The following is a 20,110-nucleotide window of genomic DNA, read 5'->3' as shown; positions in this document are numbered from 1 at the left end:
ATAATAATAAATATAGCAATATACGTATATTAACACTAACACTAATTATTAGGACTAGCATTATTTGTTTATCCTTTCTGTTGTATTATGACGGTTGTTTGTTACCGTTATTTTGTTTGTTAGCTTAGTTTATTAGTTGAGTTAGTTAAGCAGAGTTGTTGGGTCTTTTTCAACCAATTCTGTTAGGCTTCTGTGAAGCTTAGCTGCTTTGTTCTATATATTAGTCTTGATGCTCGAATGTGAACTTTAACTGATTCAAGCTTAATAAAAGTTTTCTCCATTTTTTCATTCCGCAATATGGTATCAGAGCGGGAAGGTTAAGCTTCCCTGTTTTCCGATCCAATCTCCGGCTTCTCGTGCACAGTTCCGACGACGCCGTGCTCAACTTCCGATCCGTTCTTCATCAAATTTCTTCTGCTGCATTCCATTGTCTTCTGCATTTCAGCGCCTTCTTGATTCTTTCAATTTCGAAACTTCGAACTTTCAGAAATGGCTACAGATCCTCAAACTCAATCTTCGACCGATCAAAGCTCAAATCCTCCTGGAGATCCTCAAACACAGTCAGCCCAAAGTAATCCAAGCATACCGCTCACTATGATCAAGAATCCTCTGGAAGATCCGTCAAATCCCTATTTCTTGCATCATGGAGACAATCCGGGCAACACTCTCGTATCACAGCCATTAACAGGACAAGACAACTACACTTCATGGAGTAGAGCCATGCTTCTTGCCATTTCGGTCAAAAACAAGATCGGCTTCCTTGATGGTTCAATCTCTAAGCCATCAATTTCAGATCCTGTTCTTCACACTGCCTGGATCAGGAACAACAACATGGTAATCTCTTGGATCTTAAATTCTGTTTCTAAAGAAATATCGTCTAGTATATTGTACGATGAATCTGCCTCAACTATCTGGTCAGATCTTAAGGTTAGATTCCACCAAAGAAATGGTCCTCATATTTTTAATTTGAGAAAAGAACTCATGAATCTGAAACAAGAAAATCAGACTATAAGCATGTATTTTACAAAGCTCAAAACTATATGGGAGGAACTAACAAATTATAGGCCAAGTTGTGTTTGTCATGGGTGCACTTGTGGAGGTGTTAAAAAACTTCAAGAACACCATCACATGGAGTACATAATGTCATTTCTCATGGGGCTTTCGGATTCATACTCTCAAGTTCGAGGAAGCATCTTGCTCATGGACCCAATGCCGGAAGTAAACAGAGTCTTTCATCTCGTGACACAAGAAGAACATCAAAAAGGTAATGCTTTTGCAAGTAATGATTCTAATAATGCCATGGCTTTTGCTTTCAAAAGTGACAAGAATTCTGCACCAAAGAATGACAATCAAAACTTCAAGAATCATCCTCAAAAGAAAAGCAGACCTTTTTGTAGCCATTGCAATGTACTTGGGCATACCATAGAAAGGTGTTATAAACTACACGGCTATCCTCCTGGATACAATAAACGCAACAAACCTGATGAAGCTGCTGCAAATCATATACAAACCAAGGATTCTCTCAACACAGCACCATCGGATAATCATGCTTTTCTGCCTCAATTGACAACTGGTCAATATCAGCAATTACTGAGTTTGCTCGCATCTCAGCACAATGGTACGAATAACACAGATCCATCTACTTCCATAGGTAACTCAGGTATTGTGCTATCTCATCATTCCAATTTTACCTTAAATAATTCATGGATTATCGATTCCGGAGCTACAAGGCATATTTGTGGTAATATAAAATTGTTTCAAGTTTTATGTAAAACTTCTTCTACTAAATTAATATTACCTAATAACGAATCTGTATTAGTTAGTAAAAGTGGTACAGTGTGCATAAATGAGTATATCACTCTTAATGATGTGTTGTATGCACCAAATTTCAAATACAACATTGTGTCAGTAAGTTGCCTTACTAACAATACTTCTATTGCTATTGAATTCACATCTGAGTTTTTTCATATACAGGACAAGGCCAACCAGAAGATGATTGGAAGGGGTAGAAATGTCAATGATCTGTATATACTTGACACTACACCGACATCATCTTCAATACTTACTGTTTCTGCTGAAACATGGCATTCACGCCTAGGTCACCTATCCAATAAGAGATTACATTTACTCAAAGATATTTTGCCTTGTAATATTTCTGTTTTGCATAAACATGAACCCTGTTATATCTGTCCGATTGCTAAGCAAAAGAAGCTTTCTTTTAATCATAAAACCAGATTTTCAAGTCAAATTTTTGATCTTATACATTGTGATGTTTGGGGCCCTTATCATATCACATCACACACAAATCACAGATATTTTCTTACTTTAGTAGATGATTATTCTCGATTCACATGGGTATACTTGATGAATTTTAAATCTGATGCTTCAACCATTATTCCTGCTTTCTTGTCCTATGTTCAAAATCAATTTAAATGCATATTTAAAACATTTAGATCTGACAACGCTCCCGAATTGTTATTCAAGGAATTGTTTTCTAAATATGGAATTCTGCATGAGTTCACTTGTGTAGAAACACCTGAACAAAATGCAATTGCTGAAAGAAAGCATCAGCATTTACTTAATGTGGCTCGAGCATTATATTTTCAAGCTAAAATTCCTGTCAAATTCTGGTCTGAGTGCATTTTGACTTCTGCTTATCTAATTAACAGAACACCTACTCCTTTGCTAAAAGGAAAAACACCATATGAGTTACTGTTTAATAAAATTCCTGCTTATGATCATTTACGTGCCTTTGGATGTTTAGTCTTTGCTTCTACTCTCACTGCTCATAGACACAAGTTTTCACCAAGGGCTAGAACTTGTGTATTTATGGGATATCCTAAAGGAATTAAAGGGTATAAACTTTATGATATACATAATAAACTGTTTTTTATTTCTCGCAATGTTGTGTTTCATGAACAAATCTTCCCTTTTCAGAAACTTAATGCTGATAGTCCAAACTTGGACCCTTTTTCTCAAACTGTATTACCTCATACTACTATTACTGATTATATGCATTGTGATTATCCTCCTATGTCTCGCATTACTGCCCCTTCTTCTGCACAGGAAAATAACAATGACATAGCAGATTCACAAACCATGGACATCGACTCATCTGCACCTAATGAAGAACTCATGGAATCAGTTTCTGTCCCTCCTGTTCTTCGAAGATCCAGCAGAGTTACCAAAACACCAGCTTATTTAAGAGATTTTGAATGTTCCTCTTTCATTCAAGATCAATCCTCCACACCTCATCTTTTATCTAAAGTCCTATCTTATTCTAAGTTATCTGAGTCTTACAAAAATTTTGTCTTTGCAGTTTCATCTCATAAAGAACCACAAGTTTATTCAGAGGCTGTGCAGCATGATCATTGGGTAAAAGCTATGCAACAGGAGCTTGATGCACTTAACAACAATCACACTTCGACTATTACAGAATTACCAGCCAACAAAAGGGCAATTGGGTGCCGATGGCTGTACAAAATTAAATATAACAGTGATGGTAGCATTGAACGGTATAAAGCCCGACTTGTTGCTCAAGGTTATACGCAACAAGAAGGGCTTGATTTTTTTTGATACATTCTCTCCTGTTGCTAAAATGGTTACCCTTAAACTACTGCTTGCTATTTCTACTATAAAAAAATGGCATACTTTGCAATTAGATATTAACAATGCCTTTCTTAATGGCGACCTCAATGAAGAGGTGTACATGACTCTACCTAAAGGACTAAATCTATCTACTTCTCTAAATGCAGGTTCTAATTTGGTCTGTAAACTGCATAAGTCCCTGTATGGCCTCAAGCAATCATCCAGACAGTGGTACAAAAAGCTCTCGGATGCCTTGTTACAAGAAGGTTTCACTCAATCTTTGGCCGATTATACTCTGTTCACAAGAGGATCTGAAGACTCTTTTATTGCACTACTTGTGTATGTTGACGACATCATCATCACTGGTCCCAACATCACAGTCTTACACTCACTACAAAACTCCCTGCACCAGAAATTCAAGCTTAAGGCACTTGGCAACCTTCAATACTTTCTAGGCTTTGAAATAGCCAGAAAACAAGACAACTTATTCCTCTCTCAGCGAAAGTACACCTTACAATTACTTGAAGATACTGGCTATACAGGGAGCAAGCCTAGCAAAACACCCATGGATCCTAAGCTCAAATTAAATAATGAAGATGGGGAACTCATTGCCAATCCTTCTCAGTATCGCCAACTCATTGGCCGCTTGCTCTATCTCACCTTGTCTCGTCCAGACATTACCTATGCAGTCAATCATTTGAGTCAATTCATGTCTGCTCCTCGTACACCTCACTTACAAGCCATTCACCATCTACTTCGATATCTTAAGGGAACACCGGGTCAAGGCCTTCTATACTCTGCATCTTCTACTCTGCAATTACGAGGATTCTCAGACTCCGATTGGGCTTCCTGCCCAATCACTCGAAGATCAACAACAGGCTTCTGTATTTTTTTGGGCGATTGCCTCATCTCATGGAGAACCAAGAAACAACCCACCATATCTAAAAGCTCAGCTGAAGCCGAATATCGAGCATTAGCATCTACAACCAGTGAAGTTACTTGGCTTCAATACCTTCTCAAAGATTTCCATATTCCTCAACCGCATCCTTCCTTCATTTATTGTGACAATCAATCCGCCATCCACATAGCTAATAACCCCACTTTTCACGAACGAACTAAACACATAGAGTTGGACTGTCATTTCATTCGGGATAAGATCAAGACATCTCAGATCAGACTCATACCTATATCCAGCACCTTACAACTAGCAGATGCCTTTACGAAGCCCTTGACTTCACCAGTTCTCAACTCTCACATCTCCAAAATGTCTGTATACAACATATACAGTCCATCTTGAGGGGGGGGTATTAGGACTAGCATTATTTGTTTATCCTTTCTGTTGTATTATGACGGTTGTTTGTTACCGTTATTTTGTTTGTTAGCTTAGTTTATTAGTTGAGTTAGTTAAGCAGAGTTGTTGGGTCTTTTTCAACCAATTCTGTTAGGCTTCTGTGAAGCTTAGCTGCTTTGTTCTATATATTAGTCTTGATGCTCGAATGTGAATTTTAACTGATTCAAGCTTAATAAAAGTTTTCTCCATTTTTTCATTCCGCAATACTAATATATATATATATTGCGTTAGTAATCCATTTTTGTCCAGTTTTTAGTAGTAATCCATCTCAGTTTGGTGATTTAAAAGAATAAAATGGTCAATCATCAATTTGCTTACAGAATTTCATATTTATATTAATTTGAAAATTTTGAAAGTTGTTTATTATGATTGTGCTCAAATCACGTTCGTTAAATAAGTATTAATTTATTAAAAAAATTGGATGGAAAAACAAATCTTATAATGGCTATTCATCAGGGTCACGCGAATATCAATTTAATTAGGCTATTCCTGTCACATGTTAAACTTTTTTTTTAGTAGAACACGTATGTACATTACAATAGATTTAACTAAAGCATTTTGAACTTCTTTTTTTTTTAAATATTTTATTTTATAAAACTACGATTTATAATCCATTGAGGAATTTCCAACCTAAAATCAAATAATATTATTATATCTCTCAATTATTATTTTCTGCCAAGAACCATGTGTCTTTCACACTATCAACTAATTTCTTAATAATTCTTTTTACTTTTTCTTCATTAGTTGAAATATTGTCTTAATTAGTTAGTTTATTAATGAAATAATGAAGAAAATAATGATAAGTATGATAGTAAACCATATGGTTGAAGACTTCAAGTATGTGTTTGATATTTTAAGGTCAAATCACACGACTACTTAATTATGATCCAACGTAATATATAGTTTGAAATACGTCACAGATTAATAATCATGGAATAATCGAAGTCTAAGTGGAGATTCTTAAAACAACCAAATTGTGATATTATAACCTCTCACTATTTCTTTTGCAAGAGAATTACTCGTCTTTCTCGCCACAATTTTCCACGTCACGTATGTTCAGAGTTTGAACACGGCAACTAATATATATTATACATATTTATATCCAAAATAACGCGTTTTCACCCCGAAATTTCACTCTCGCCTTCTTTCTCAATTCATAAAATAATGCCAGGCCATAACCGATAAATCAATAGGTTTTTAATTAAACAATATTAGAGCCTTTTATGAAATTAAGTAAGAAGAAAGTGATTTTTTCTTCTTCTTATTATGTAGGTTAAAATAATTAATGCATGCACCTATTCTAAAATTATGAAAAAATGGCAATAGGGTATCAATCCTTTAAAAGTTTAAAATGTTAATAACTAGTCCTCCGATAAATAATAATTTAAGACCTCCACACTATGTTTAGACTTTATGTAGCTTTGAAATTATTGTGAACGGTACGTTTTAATGAATTTTTTTTAAGCAAATCAGTCGGATCTTTTCCTTAATATAAGGTTAGGTTAAAGTAATTGATTTCCGTACGAGTGATTAAGGCATTATCTATAATTCATATTTTAATAATAAATGTTTTAATATATATTTTATTTTGTACTTTATTAATTAAATGATATAATAATAAAAAAAATTGTGTGTAATTTTTAGTATTGTGGTTGGAATGAGATAATATTATAATGTTAAAATTACATTATTTTAGTGTTGATTTAGTATAAACTTTGTGATTGGAGGTCTCATGGAAAGCCAAAAATATTGATTTTTTATAAACTCTTATTCAATTAAGTCTATTAATTATAACTTTGTTATTTATATGCCACCAAAAAATAGTTTGTACTTTATTTTCTCTTACTACAACAATTTTCACTTTCAATAACTCTCTATGATGGCTTACATCTATGGTGTAAGACATTATAAGTATTTAGGGATATTTTAAGTTTAAGGAGGTAAGTCATTAAAAGTTTTTGTTTATAACTAAGTGGGTAAGTCATTAAAAATTGTGGTAGACGTTTTTTATAAATTAATTAATTTATAAAAAAACAGATTCTGAAGACTTTCAACATCTCTCATAGGAAGATGTGTAGGACATCTAATGTCTCATCTGGGAAGACGTGCCACATCGAATGTCTTCTCAAGAGAGACATCAAATATCCTACACGTCTTCATAGGGGAGATGTTATAGGTCTTCCCCTGATATACCCTAACCATTCCTCTTCTTCTTCTTCCCCGAGCCGCACGAACCAAAAAATAGCCGCGTTTCTAGGGCAATTTTCAGGTGCATTATTGCGATTTCGCCCTGTAAAAATCTCATTTCAGGTATGGTTTTAAGATTTAATGAATGTATTATAGTTAGGATAATATTTTTTTTGTTTATTTGTAGCGGATTTGGGCAAATCTTGTCTCAATAAAGTTGATTTCAAACATATTTTAGGTAATGTTTCAAGATTAAAACGATGTATTATAGTTAGAATAATAGAAAAATGATATTTGCGCATTCTTTTTTCTAATTTTTTTGGGTGGTTAAGTATGTATATGTTTTGCTAAAATTTATTTAACAACTTTGTCGTCTAAAGTAAGGAAAATAATTTGAATTTTATTACATAGCAAGTTGCATGTATAGATATAAGTAATTCAAGTATATATTTTTATGATTTTTTTTAATTTTAATTTTTATTTAATTCAAAATTTATATATTTGTATATATATTTTAAATATTTTATTAATATTTAAGTATTTAGGCAAAACAGGGGTCAAATTGATATTTTTTCTATTTGAATTTATATTAATATAATTATTAAGTATGTAGTATTGTATTAAATATTATTATAATAATGATATTTCATAACATTTAAATTTATATTAATATAATTATTAAATATTTAAATTTATATTAAATATTATTATAATAATTATACTTTATAATATTTGAACTTATATTAATATAATTACTAAATATTTATTTATCATATTTTTTTAATTAATTTTAAAAATATATTCTGTTAAATATTTGTAATATTCCGTTAAAGTTAAAAATATTAAAAAATGGTTAAAAATAAGAAAAACTGATAAACACTTATTTTTTATATAAAAAAAGATATTTATGTAACGCCCTGGATAGCCAAGACCGCTACACTGTGTGTTTATAAAGTGCCAGACTTGCTAATCAAGTCATTAAAGTAAAAACGTGTACTAAAATAGTGGAGGAACTAGGATTAAAAGTGTTTTGGTCTCAAAAGTACGTTTTCATTACTAACCATTGTTTACGATCATGGGATCCCAAAATTGACAGTTTAAAAGCCATTTACAAAAGTTACAACGTTTAGATACATCGACTGGCCATACTAAGGCAAAAGCGAGCTGTTAGGTAATCTCTGTCCTCACACACTCCTCGACCGTGGCGATCGAATGGCTGGCTATGTACATTACACCTCGGAGCTCTCCACCTCAGGCCTGGTCCAGCTTGCCCTTGCCCTTACCTGCACCACGAAGCACCCGTGAGCCAAGGCCCAACAAGAAAACACAGAAACAACAGAGCATGAACAATTAGTAACAAATCAATTACACATATAGCATCTCATCAACTCAAGTGTATCAACAGTCAAGTATTTCATAAACTAAGCATCTCAGCTCAAATACATAGTGCACAGACGATAACCAGGGCTAGCGCTCACAGGCAGCTCCCTCTGTTATCCTATTATTCCCGGCACTCAATGGCCAATTCGCGCCCCGTGCGCTAAACTCATGAACGGTACTCTTAGACCGCTTATACGTGTCCCTTGGCATAATACCAACGATGACACAATACAACTTTTGGGAGCACTTAGTCCCATTCACAACCATACATTCGGGTGCAGTTTTCTTACCTTTCAATTCAATAGCTTTAATCCCTCGACACCTTGAGCACGATCCCACTCGAGCCCTAGCGCTCACCTAAACACAATCATGGCCAAAGTCAACATCAACCCTTAAGTTCAAAACCTAGCCCCGGGGCCAAACCCGAGCCCCCGGGATGTCCTAGTTCCACCAAACAAGGTGGTGGAACCAAACCCCAAACCTTAGGTCAAAAACCCTTGCAAATTACCCTAAAATCCCCTTCAGAAGGTAGGGTAGCGCTACAGCGCTCTTGGGAGGGTGCTATAGCGCTACAGACAGAAACTAAAACCCTTCCAGCAAAATGGCCTAGCGCTACAGCGCCCAAAGGCTAGCGCTGTAGTGCTAGTCACAGACAGCCCAACACCAAATTTTCCCCTTGTGCGATTTTCTCGAGCCAACCTCAACCAAACCTCTTCCAACTCTTACCCAAACCTAAAAACAACCTCATGACCACACTCCACTCATCCCAAGCACCCTAAACATCTAAAACCCAAGCACATGCAATCACAAACCCAAAATTCACCATAGCCACCTCCAAACTCTAGAACCCAACATAAACCAGCTGAACATCAGAATTAGAACTTAGAATTCATACCTTTGATAGAATTTCGCCCACAAGCTATCCCTAGGCTCCCTTGGCTTGCTACTCCTCAGCCTTAAGCCTGAATTCCCCAAAGTTCCATTCAATTCAGCTCAAGTACCACAACTTAAAAACCAGAAACAGAAATGGATGAACTCTAGAATCTTACCTCAAGTGTTAGTGAAACCCTGCTAAACCTCTGCCAATTCCTTAATCTTAGGTCAAGATCCTTGATGTTTAGTTATCCCAGCTCTCCTCTAAGCTTTACTCCAAAAATTCTCAAGAAACAGGTGAAGGATAGTGTAAACCGACTTAGAGAAACTCCCTCTGTTTTCCCTCTTTCTTTTCCTTTCTTTTTCAGACTTCTTTCATATTCTACAAATTCCACTAACTTAAAACCCCAGTAATACCCATCCTTAAGAGTCAAATGACCTTTATGCCCTCCCAATTAACTCTAATCCTTTAGTCCACTTAAGGGTATTTTAGTCATTTTGCCTAATTCCCGCTACTTCCTCGAATGTATCTATTATTCCCCGCTTAATTCCCGATACCTAATTAATCACCAATAGCATTCCTCAATGTTACAATAATCTCCAGCTCATCTACTAAATTCCCATTTATACCCCTGAGCTCACCCCGAGCCGGGTATAAATCCCCGCTATGACTTTTCCACTACTTTGCTCACTAGGATCGTCTCGAGTCACTGATCGCGAATATATATCCACATAATAATGTGGTCTCAACAATTATCACATATATCAAAGCAGTTATGCTCATAATGGCCAAAATTACGATTATGCCCTTCTAACCTAATCTGGGCCTATATGCATACAAACACGCATAGTCATGCATCTCAAGTACTCAAGTAATCATATAACATGCTTTAAATCATAATTATACATCTAAATCACTAAAATCACACGTAATCTCCATTATGCCCTCCAGGCATGCTAATCAAGGCCCTTAAGCCTTATTAGCGAATTTGGGTCGTTACAATTTACGTGCACATTGAATATATGTTAGGAGTTAGATGGGTGTGCTTCAACTTTTACTTACAACTTCGGATCTCACCTCAATTTTGGCTTAGGTTTATAATTAGGTTAATGTATGTGGTAAGCTTAGCATTTTAAGGTAGGTAGAGTCAGGTTGTATGAATGAGTATCTCCTCTATAGTCTATACCTATATTTGTGATGATCATACCTAAATCCAAGTTTATATATATATAAGTAGAGCATCATTATAATGTTGGGTGAGAAATTGATAAAATTGACATTAATTATTATATTCATCATGTGTAAATTTATTTATTAAGAAATTAGTCATTTAATTTGTTTTTTATTGATGGAATTATATATCTTGTTTACTTAAGAAACGAGATTTAAAAATTTGAAACTTAAAATAATATTGATGTGACTATATTTTCCCTTAAATAACTTAAATTGTTTTTCTCTCTCCACAGTCCATCCGCTCCCTCTCGAATCAGATCCATATATAGTTTCCTGTCCCATAGAATCACATTTGTCAAACTCTCATGTATGTATCCCAAATATTATTACTTAATATAATTTACAAAAAATAATAGAAAATAAATTTTATAAAATGGTCGCCACGTCAGCATGAAACGTGACGTGAGGAAGAGACCAAATTTGTAATTAGGAGGCAAAAATATCTCTATATACAAAGTACAACTTAAGGCCGTAATTTGGGGGAAAAAAGTAAATTTTGACCCTTCAGGTATTATACGACGATAAGAAAAATATTTTAATACAATATATAACATATGTATTACTTGAAAATTATATATTTATAATTAATATACATTTTGGTTACAATATTAGGATGATTGACTATATTAAAATATATAAGATATTTATGCGGTGCATGCACCTATTAAAAAGGAAGCACTTTTTTTTTTTTTTTCAGTATATGAATTCTAATTTGTTTTACATGATAGTTGTAAATTGTATTGGTATTTAATTAGAATATCAAGTAAATTTTTTAGAAAATTATAAAGAATTTACTATATTGAAAACATGATTCAAACAATTTATTTTACATATAAAAAAATATACAGAATGCAACATTATACTGTTTGAATTATGTTATTTGTATAAAGTAAATTATTCAAAATTTATTAACATTTTGTATAATGTCTAAGTAATAAATACATTGTACACTTTCGTATAACCCACATGTATTGAATTGAGGATATGGTGCACCATAGAATTTCTCTTTATTTATATATAATAAATCAATAAATTTTTAACAAAATTCTTGTGTGTGTAATTGCATGATTCTATTTATTTTTGTAATTATCAAATAAAAATGATCTAAATTTCTCCTTTAATATAATTTATTAGTTTCTGAATTCTTATGTATAGCTAGCTAAATATTCTTTCTGTAATATAATATTATGGAAAGTGTGTGACGGCAGAAGAAAACAAAATAATTTTTGTCTTTGCTGTATATTGAGTTTACTGGTATGGCTTTAATCTTTCCCTTTCCCTTTCCCTTTCCCGTGGTCGAGAGAGTGAGCCAATTATTACATTTTGTTACATTTACATTGTTTTTATTTGTAATAATTAAGCAGCCGGTAGGTGGACCTACATTTAATTAATATTAAATTATATACAAATCTAAACTACTCTTTTTTTTTCTCCTACTTTGAATTTCTGGTGCTATTTTTTCTCAAACCATACAATTAATTTGAAATACTCAAAGTGTTAGATAATATTATATATAAAAGATAGAGGTAGGGGGCGGCCCCAACATTTATATATGGAGATGTAATTAAATGGTTAATTAATAAATGAAATAGTAGTAATTAATTTTAACTTCTAGGAACTTGTAATCATTCTCTTAAAGACCTGAGGTTAGGGATCTCCAAACCCTAGATTTTGACCCCTCGAAAAGTGAAATGTGTCGGTCATATCTCTCAATCTGAAATTTAGTAAAATTTAACCTGTAATTTCACGGGCAATCCACTCTGACAATAACCACATGTTTATTAATTAATTGAATTCTGTATGATATTAGAATTATATTAATTAGTTTAGATCATACATAAATTTGAATAATCGTTACAGCAAAACATACAAGCAGATACGGCCAATGTATGTAATTAGCTAAAACATGGGATAAGCCAATTTTATATAAAGTAGTATATATTGGCTAAATCTGTAATCTTATTACAATCCAAAAGTAAGTAGAAAAAAAACACATTAATATCAGCTTGATGACTATGGTTATCGTCATTATAACAAATATAATATATTATCACCATTGCAGGGCTAGCATGATTGATTATGAGGGGACTTATTTTATAATTTTTGATTTTAGGGTCTTGAATAAACTTTTTCTTAACACGTTAATTAATAACCTTTTAATCTTAAAGACTTTTTTGAAGAAAAAATATGAGAGAGACGCCCCGTCCCTTCCTATATGCATTAGATTCGTACCATATACGGCGAGAGCTTCTTTTCAATAATTATAATTGATTAAGTTTTTAGTACTATCAATATTAATTATTCTTTATTCTTGTGAATATATTGAGAGTATAATGGATTTATTATATGATGTATATTTAAAAAATAATTAAATTATATAATTACTTACTTATTCATGTATCAAGAGATAATACTTATGTGCACGGAAGTGTCAACGATGGTGAAAGGACTAGATCATTACAAGATGTACGTAAAATACACATTGAGAGAGATGGTTTGTCAATACTTATATTCTATGGTGTATTAATTAATTTACAAGAATTGAAAGTTGAGAGAGATGGGGATCAGCTAGTTAGTAATGCCTTGAGTAGTACTACATTAATAAATAAAAATTAAATATGAAAAATATAGTGAGAGTGAATTTCATCTTACCACTTTTTTATAATTTATCTTAATTATTAATATCGACTCCTTTTGTGGTGTTGATTTGATCGGATATGCATATTTATATCTATGAACATGAAAGACGGTTGGTTATGATTCAATTTTGTTTATACTTTAAATTAGATTCCATTCCCTTCTATATGTTGTCAACTAATAAAAATGGAAATGATCATTTTCTAATTTTGAAAATTATTTTTGGAATTTTATTTCTTTATAATTGATTTTCAATTATATATATAGTTATAATAAATAATAAGTTGGTGATCGCTATCCCAAGATTATAACCAAGACTCTCCCATTATTAAAATGAATAAATATATAAAATCCTATCCATCATAAATAATAGAAAATATAATCACTAAACAGGCTTCATCATATAAGTAATATTATAATCTTCAATATATATGTGTTCTTGTAACTATTGAATATATATATATATGTATATATTTTTTTTGTTCATTCCATAATTTCTTTTCATTAATTCATTTTTACTAAGACTTCCCTTTAAAGCAAAACAATGTTGACGATGCATGATGAATGATATGATGACCAAAATATGCACTTCTTTGCCCTCATCTCAAAAGTAGTAACAATATCAAATATGTATTGCTATATTATATATATATATATACGGCTAAATTAGCATAATTTCACACCATTATATATTTATTAGCACATTAATTTGATTGGAATAGCAATCTAGAAACGTATATGATAATTTCATAGAGTGAAAATAAAGATTTCTAATTAAACTATAGTAGTTGTAGCACTTATTATTTGGGTATGTTTCCTTTTTAGCTGAATAGAGCACAATAATCAATTTTATGAATTATTTTGAGTTATTTATAACAGGGCAGAAGTTTAATTAATCCAAAAAATATTCCTATGTTGTTTTGGTTTCATAGAAAAATGATATTATTTTCCAAATCCACATATATATGTGTATACACATTTTGTAGTTCGAAAGATTAATTATGCCATTTGTTACATGTAAGGGGAGTTACTTAACGTCATCATACCAAGACAGATGCCTTGAATATAAGAAGAATTTCGTACACTCAGCTGTCATTCTAGCAAGACCCATATATAATTTTTGTTTTCTTAATTAATGGGAACTGCTACACCTTTTCTGTCCCACTTTGAGATAAAGTAAAAGTTTATCAGAGAGAAAAAAAGCAAGGGAAAAAAGAAAGAAAGAAAGAAAGAAATAAAAAGGAGGGAGAGAGAGAGAGAGAGAAAAAAAAAAGAACAACAAAAGCAAAACCAATAAAGAAATGAAAGAAAGAAAGAGAGAGAAAGAGAAAGAGAAAGGAAACCCAAAGAGACAAAGGTTCTCAAAACTCCATGATTAATTCAAAAATTCTCTCAAAAACAGGACCTATTTTTTCTTTTTTTATTTAAAATTTTTTCTTTCACCCCCACCCCACTTCTCTTACTACTTAATCCAGTGTAAGAAGACCTCTCAAAGGTTCTACAAAGAGTTGTTTTGTTAAGAACTACAAAGCCAAGAGAAAAAAGAAAAAGAAAGAAAGAAAAGAAAGGGAAAGTGGAGATAAACAGAAGAGAAAAAGAAAGAGAAAGAAAAGTTAAAGAAAAGGAGCTAATAAGCTAAGCCATATAGTAGTATTAACAGTACTAGTACCAGTACCAGTAGTTTGTGTAAATCATTTTCAAGTTGTTTGACAGTATCATCAGTTGAGAGAGTTGGAGAAGGCTAAATTGAATTTAAAGGGAATATTATGAATAGAGCTGGTGTCTTGCAACAAAGCTCGCCGGTGCAACAAATGATGGCGGCCGGAAACCCTAACTGGTGGAACTACAACACCATGAGGCCACCAACTCAGCCAGTAGTGCTGCCTTCTCCTAGCTTCTTGTACCCACAATTTATTCCCACTAATACTGCTACTACAACTACCACCACTACCACCACCACTTCTAATTCCTCTTCATCTAATTCTTCTGCTAATTCTTCTCATCTTGAGCTTCCTAATATGCCTTCTTGGCATGATAATAACCAGGACCAGCTTCCCGAGTCTTGGAGCCAACTCCTCCTGTAAATCTCTTCCTTCTCTTAATTTATTTCTCTTTTTTTTTCCCCAGCATGAAACAGACACACATACATAAGTTATTTGATTTATATGAATATGATCTTTTTCATTTTTAATTATCATATTTCGTAAATCGATTTTCATTGTGTGTATGCGTGATCTATTGTGTTTTATTTATATATATGTGTGTGTATATAGATAATTTTTTTCTTGTTTTTATATATATATATATATATCTGTGTGTGTGTGTGTATATACGATTTTTATTAATTTTGTAAACGAAATTTAATAGGGGAGGATTGGTTGGTGAAGAAGAAAAGGCTATTAATATGATGAACCACTTTCAAGTGAAGAAGTTGGAGAATTGGGAAGATCATGATAATCAACACAATCATCATCATCATACTCATCCTCATCCTCATCAGATGCTGAGTAACACAACTCAGGCTTCTAATGCTTCGGTGGTAGATGTGAAGCAAGAAAATACAGCAGCCTATGTGTACGGACATGGAAACCAAGAGTATGAACCGGCGAAACTTGGTAGTCCTTGGTTATCTCCACATCATCAGCACCAATTAATAATGGCAGCAAGTAATAGTAATTCCTCTCCCAAATCATCCTGTGTCACAAGTTTCAGTAGTAACATGTTGGACTTCTCTAACATCAAACCTGATCACCGCACCACCACCACCACTACCCATCCGCCGCCACTACTTCAGGATCGGTCCTCTGAGGTAATTTAATTATAGAAGCTTTTAACTTATGCATATTTTCAACATTATATCTATATCTATATATATATGCATATTTAATTTATCTTTTTTGTTTTGCTAATCATTCTCTAGGGTTTCTAGAACTTGATTACTTTTTCAAGGACACTAGTATAGCTAATGAAGCTTTCTGAGTGAGAAAAAAGCTTTTGAGTTCATGTAAATATAAATATGATCGGGTTTTGAAGTCAACTAACTAGATTAGAGGCCTATATTTTAAGTGAAAATTAACTTAGTTATATAGTAATTATATTACCACTTTTTGTATAATATATGTACACACACATTAGCTTTTTCAGTAGTGGGATTGAATTATAAAGCTGTTTCTAGCACCTTATTAATTAATATATATGTCTCTGAAAATATATACATTTGAAAAATGATCATTATATAAATACTATATAGAGATAGCTTCAATCTCCATCTTTTTTACCCTTTTCTAGCCAAAAAATATCTAGAACAAAACTAAGAATCTATTCTCATAATTATTTTTTTTTTGATGAACAAAGAAAATTCTCATAATTATTTTTCTTCTTCTCAAAAGTGTAACAGCACTGCAACTGAAGGAGCGCCACTCAAGAAAGCTAGGGTTCAACCTTCTTCAACCCAAACAACTTTCAAGGTAATTAATGTTGAACAGAAACCAATTGAAAAGCCCTCATCTTTCCCAAACCCCAATTGATTGATTCTCTTAATTTTCATTCTTTACCTTTCGTTTCTCTCTGACACGCGCCCACGCGCCTGCAAAACATGATATGTAACATACTTACATGTGTTGGGGAAATTGTGTTGTCTTTCATGGTTTGTCCATTTTTCAATTGGAATAATTCTTTTTAGCTAGCTATCTCTTTAGATGTATGAATGAATATACATCCACATCGTACATGAAATTAATCTCTGATATTTCCACACCTCTTATTTCATATCTTCATGACATTATTTATAGGTGAGGAAGGAGAAATTAGGTGACAGAATTACTGCTCTTCACCAGTTAGTTTCCCCATTTGGAAAGGTAACAAATTTTGGAAAGCCTGCTTGTAGATTAGATTTACAAGTTTAAAAAGAATGGAGCATAATATTGAAACTTACAACTACTTTACTCTTGTATGTGCTAGTAATAACCTATATATGTATTAAAGGAACTTCTTTTCACATTTAACAAAGATTCCACATTTCTTTAATGATTTCAAATTTAACTTTTTGTTATTTTTTTAATTTCAACTTTTATTTTAAAGAAAAAAGAAAAATTAAAATCTTAAAGGTTTTGTGGGTTTTCCCTTTAGGCATTAAAGAGACATATAAATGTGACTTTGGTGTTTTGTGACTTTATTTTTTCTAATTTTTATTTTCGTTTCCTGCTCTTTTTGCAGACTGACACAGCCTCTGTCTTGTTAGAAGCTATTGGGTACATCAGATTCCTTCAGAGTCAAATTGAGGTGATGTTTGTTAATTCCCTTTTCTTTTTATTTTTTCTCACTAACAACTATGCTTATGAGCTTACTGTGATGGCACAATCTGATAAACAATTTCCAATTATAATTCTCTCACAATATATTCCTTTTTAACTTATTGTAAATTTCTCCATTTTCTTTTCCAATATTAATATTTCAGGCTCTCAGCTTACCTTACTTGGGCAGTGGATCTGGAAACATGCGACAACAACAGTCTGTAAGAAATCTTATTTATTAATTCTCTCTTCCCAAAGCAAAGAATCTCTCTCACTTTCTCTCTCTCTCCCTCTCTCTCTCTCTAAATTAAGAAAAAAAACACTATTATGGTTAATTATTGGGCATTAATTAATGAATGATTGCTTAATTTTGGTGTGTTAGGTTCATGGGGAGAGGAATTGCATGTTCCCTGAAGACCCTGGTCAGGTATGCTTTTTATTGGATCCATTAATATGCTTCCCTAAAGAGTAAAGAGGTGTTTTATGAACTAATATATATGTTATGTATATGTGTATGCTATTTCAAAAAGTGTTTAGAGCTGACTAGTTTCCATCTTAATTAAACAAATAAGCAAGTTGTTTAATTATATAGGGCATTGCTAGCAGCTTTAAGCAGGATTCTACAATCTCTAAAGATCATACAAAATAATATATATAAAGAAAATAATAAGTTCTAAATAAAAGAAAAATGCACAACACATATGCTAATGTGCTTTGTAACATTGTTATTAAATTTACAGCTATTGAATGATAATTGCATGAAAAGGAAAGGGGCTCCTGATCAACAGGTTTGTAAAATTTTATAATCACATGATAAATTAATATTTGTTTTTCTTTTTTCTAGGGTTTGTGTATATGTTTATACAATTGCAACTTTAATAAGTTTTTTTTTGGGGGGGTTAATTATATTTATATATGTCACCCTTTACAGGATTCTCTCGAGGAGCCAAAGAAAGATCTGAAGAGTAGGGGGCTGTGTTTGGTGCCTGTTTCATGCACACTGCAAGTTGGGAGTGACAACGGAGCAGATTATTGGGCCCCGGCTCTTGGCGGCGGAGGCGGTGGAGGTTTCCGGTAAACAAAGAATTAAGTTGGTCTAATGGCGCGGCAGCACAAAGAGAGTTTTGTTGGAGAACGATATAACATCATGAGCAGTCACTCTGCTAAAAAATCTAAGGCTGATTGCTCATGATGCTATACAATCTTCAACCCTGTTTGTGTTGTTTGCTTATTAAGCTGCTAGCTAGTAGTTTTTAATTGGGGATTTGCAAGTCATCCTTAAGAAAAAAACTCTCCCTCATTTTAAGTCTTTTTATTAAATTTGTCTGTCGTCATATTTCTTTAATTACGTACTCTATACGTACGTACGTACAATATTGCTGTTATTGTACATGCATGCATGCAGTTTTAGAAATGTACTAATTATCATTTCATTAAGATATCATCAACCGCTACTACTTAACTACGTACAAATCTAACTCGGGTGAGCAGAACTCGTCGAAGAAGCTAGCATTAGCAAGACCGATCTATATATTATCAAACAATTATAATATGTATATCAATGTGAAGCAAACAAAGTTAACGCATAATAATAACCTAAATTTTAAATCGCACATGCACCTAGCTTTCAAATTTTGAATTACATATTCCTGTTAAATGTATTTCATATATTGTCGGTTAGTCCAAATGAATAATTTGATGAATATAGTGTCTTAAATATTTTTTTCTGTGATATATATTATGAGGAATTTAAATGATGACACATCGTGAAAATATGTATCTGCACTACACACAAGATATATCATAATAAGTTTTATTTTTAAGTCATCTTGGAATTGATACCAATTACGAATTGTCACACGCACTAATTAACACTATTTCTACTTGATATCAAAAAAAGGAAGAAAAAAAAGTGTAGATTGTTGGTACGGCCTATGAATTAATACTACAAATACTATATATATTCGAACGACATTAGTTCGTACGGTCCATTAATATGATCGATGGAAGCGAATTTCTTTTTTCTACTAATAAAAGTACTATAGATGTGTGTGTGTGTACTATATTCCTAGCTAGAGCTAGCTCTCTAGATTTACGTGGTTTCGATTTCAGATATTTCTTTTGGGGTTAGGCCATATGTCCTATCAGAATCAAAGTAGAGCTATAACTTTTTACGCATGAGGAACATAGGACTTTAAATAATTATTTGGGAATTGAATTTAGTTTGATCGAAGAATAATAAATATATTGCATTGCTTATTACTAGGTTTTCGCAACTTGCAATTTAAGTTGGCTTTTATTATTGGCTGGCTGCTGCCTTTTATAATGACCTGCCGAATTTGACCCACTAATCAAATAGCCTAAATTAAAAACCTACCAAATGCTTGGCCATCTTTAATTTATATATGCTGGTCTCCATTATTAATGTTTTAGCTGGATTACTTTTATTAATTCCTCAAGTTCTGGCCAAGAGTTTCGTATATTAATATATTTATTTAGTTTTCAATATATCCTATACATACCGTTTCTAATATATGTATAATGTGTTATTCAGAACTCGAATGTAGT

The 20,110-nt window shown here is 32.6% G+C and overlaps 2 protein-coding genes across 3 annotated transcripts; both read left to right on the top strand.

Annotated features, from left to right (window-relative positions):
* The first annotated feature begins 489 nt into the window (after nucleotides 1-489).
* Nucleotides 490-1,106, top strand: LOC133795348 (uncharacterized). Its single transcript, XM_062232800.1, has 2 exons — nucleotides 490-927; nucleotides 1,065-1,106. Exons 1-2 carry the CDS (start codon nucleotides 490-492, stop codon nucleotides 1,104-1,106), a joined length of 480 nt encoding a protein of 159 aa, XP_062088784.1.
* Nucleotides 1,107-14,496: 13,390 nt separating this feature from the next.
* LOC133797065 (transcription factor bHLH68-like) lies at nucleotides 14,497-18,981 on the top strand. 2 transcript variants are annotated; one of them, XM_062234841.1, is made up of 9 exons: nucleotides 14,501-15,330; nucleotides 15,618-16,059; nucleotides 16,640-16,717; nucleotides 17,042-17,107; nucleotides 17,466-17,531; nucleotides 17,707-17,763; nucleotides 17,925-17,969; nucleotides 18,283-18,330; nucleotides 18,474-18,981. In XM_062234841.1, exons 1-9 carry the CDS (start codon nucleotides 15,017-15,019, stop codon nucleotides 18,618-18,620), a joined length of 1,263 nt encoding a protein of 420 aa, XP_062090825.1. In that variant the 5' UTR covers nucleotides 14,501-15,016; the 3' UTR covers nucleotides 18,621-18,981. The 2 variants fall into 2 exon arrangements, with proteins under 2 accessions (XP_062090827.1, XP_062090825.1); XM_062234843.1 differs by lacking the exon at nucleotides 18,283-18,330 and having other exon boundaries at nucleotides 14,497-15,330.
* The last annotated feature ends 1,129 nt before the right edge of the window (nucleotides 18,982-20,110 follow it).

The sequence above is a fragment of the Humulus lupulus genome, chromosome 8, assembly GCF_963169125.1.
Source record: "Humulus lupulus chromosome 8, drHumLupu1.1, whole genome shotgun sequence".
Classification (NCBI taxonomy): Eukaryota; Viridiplantae; Streptophyta; class Magnoliopsida; order Rosales; family Cannabaceae; genus Humulus; species Humulus lupulus.
The sequence above is the reverse complement of the archived record's forward strand: the minus strand, read 5'-3'. Positions and strand labels throughout refer to the sequence as shown.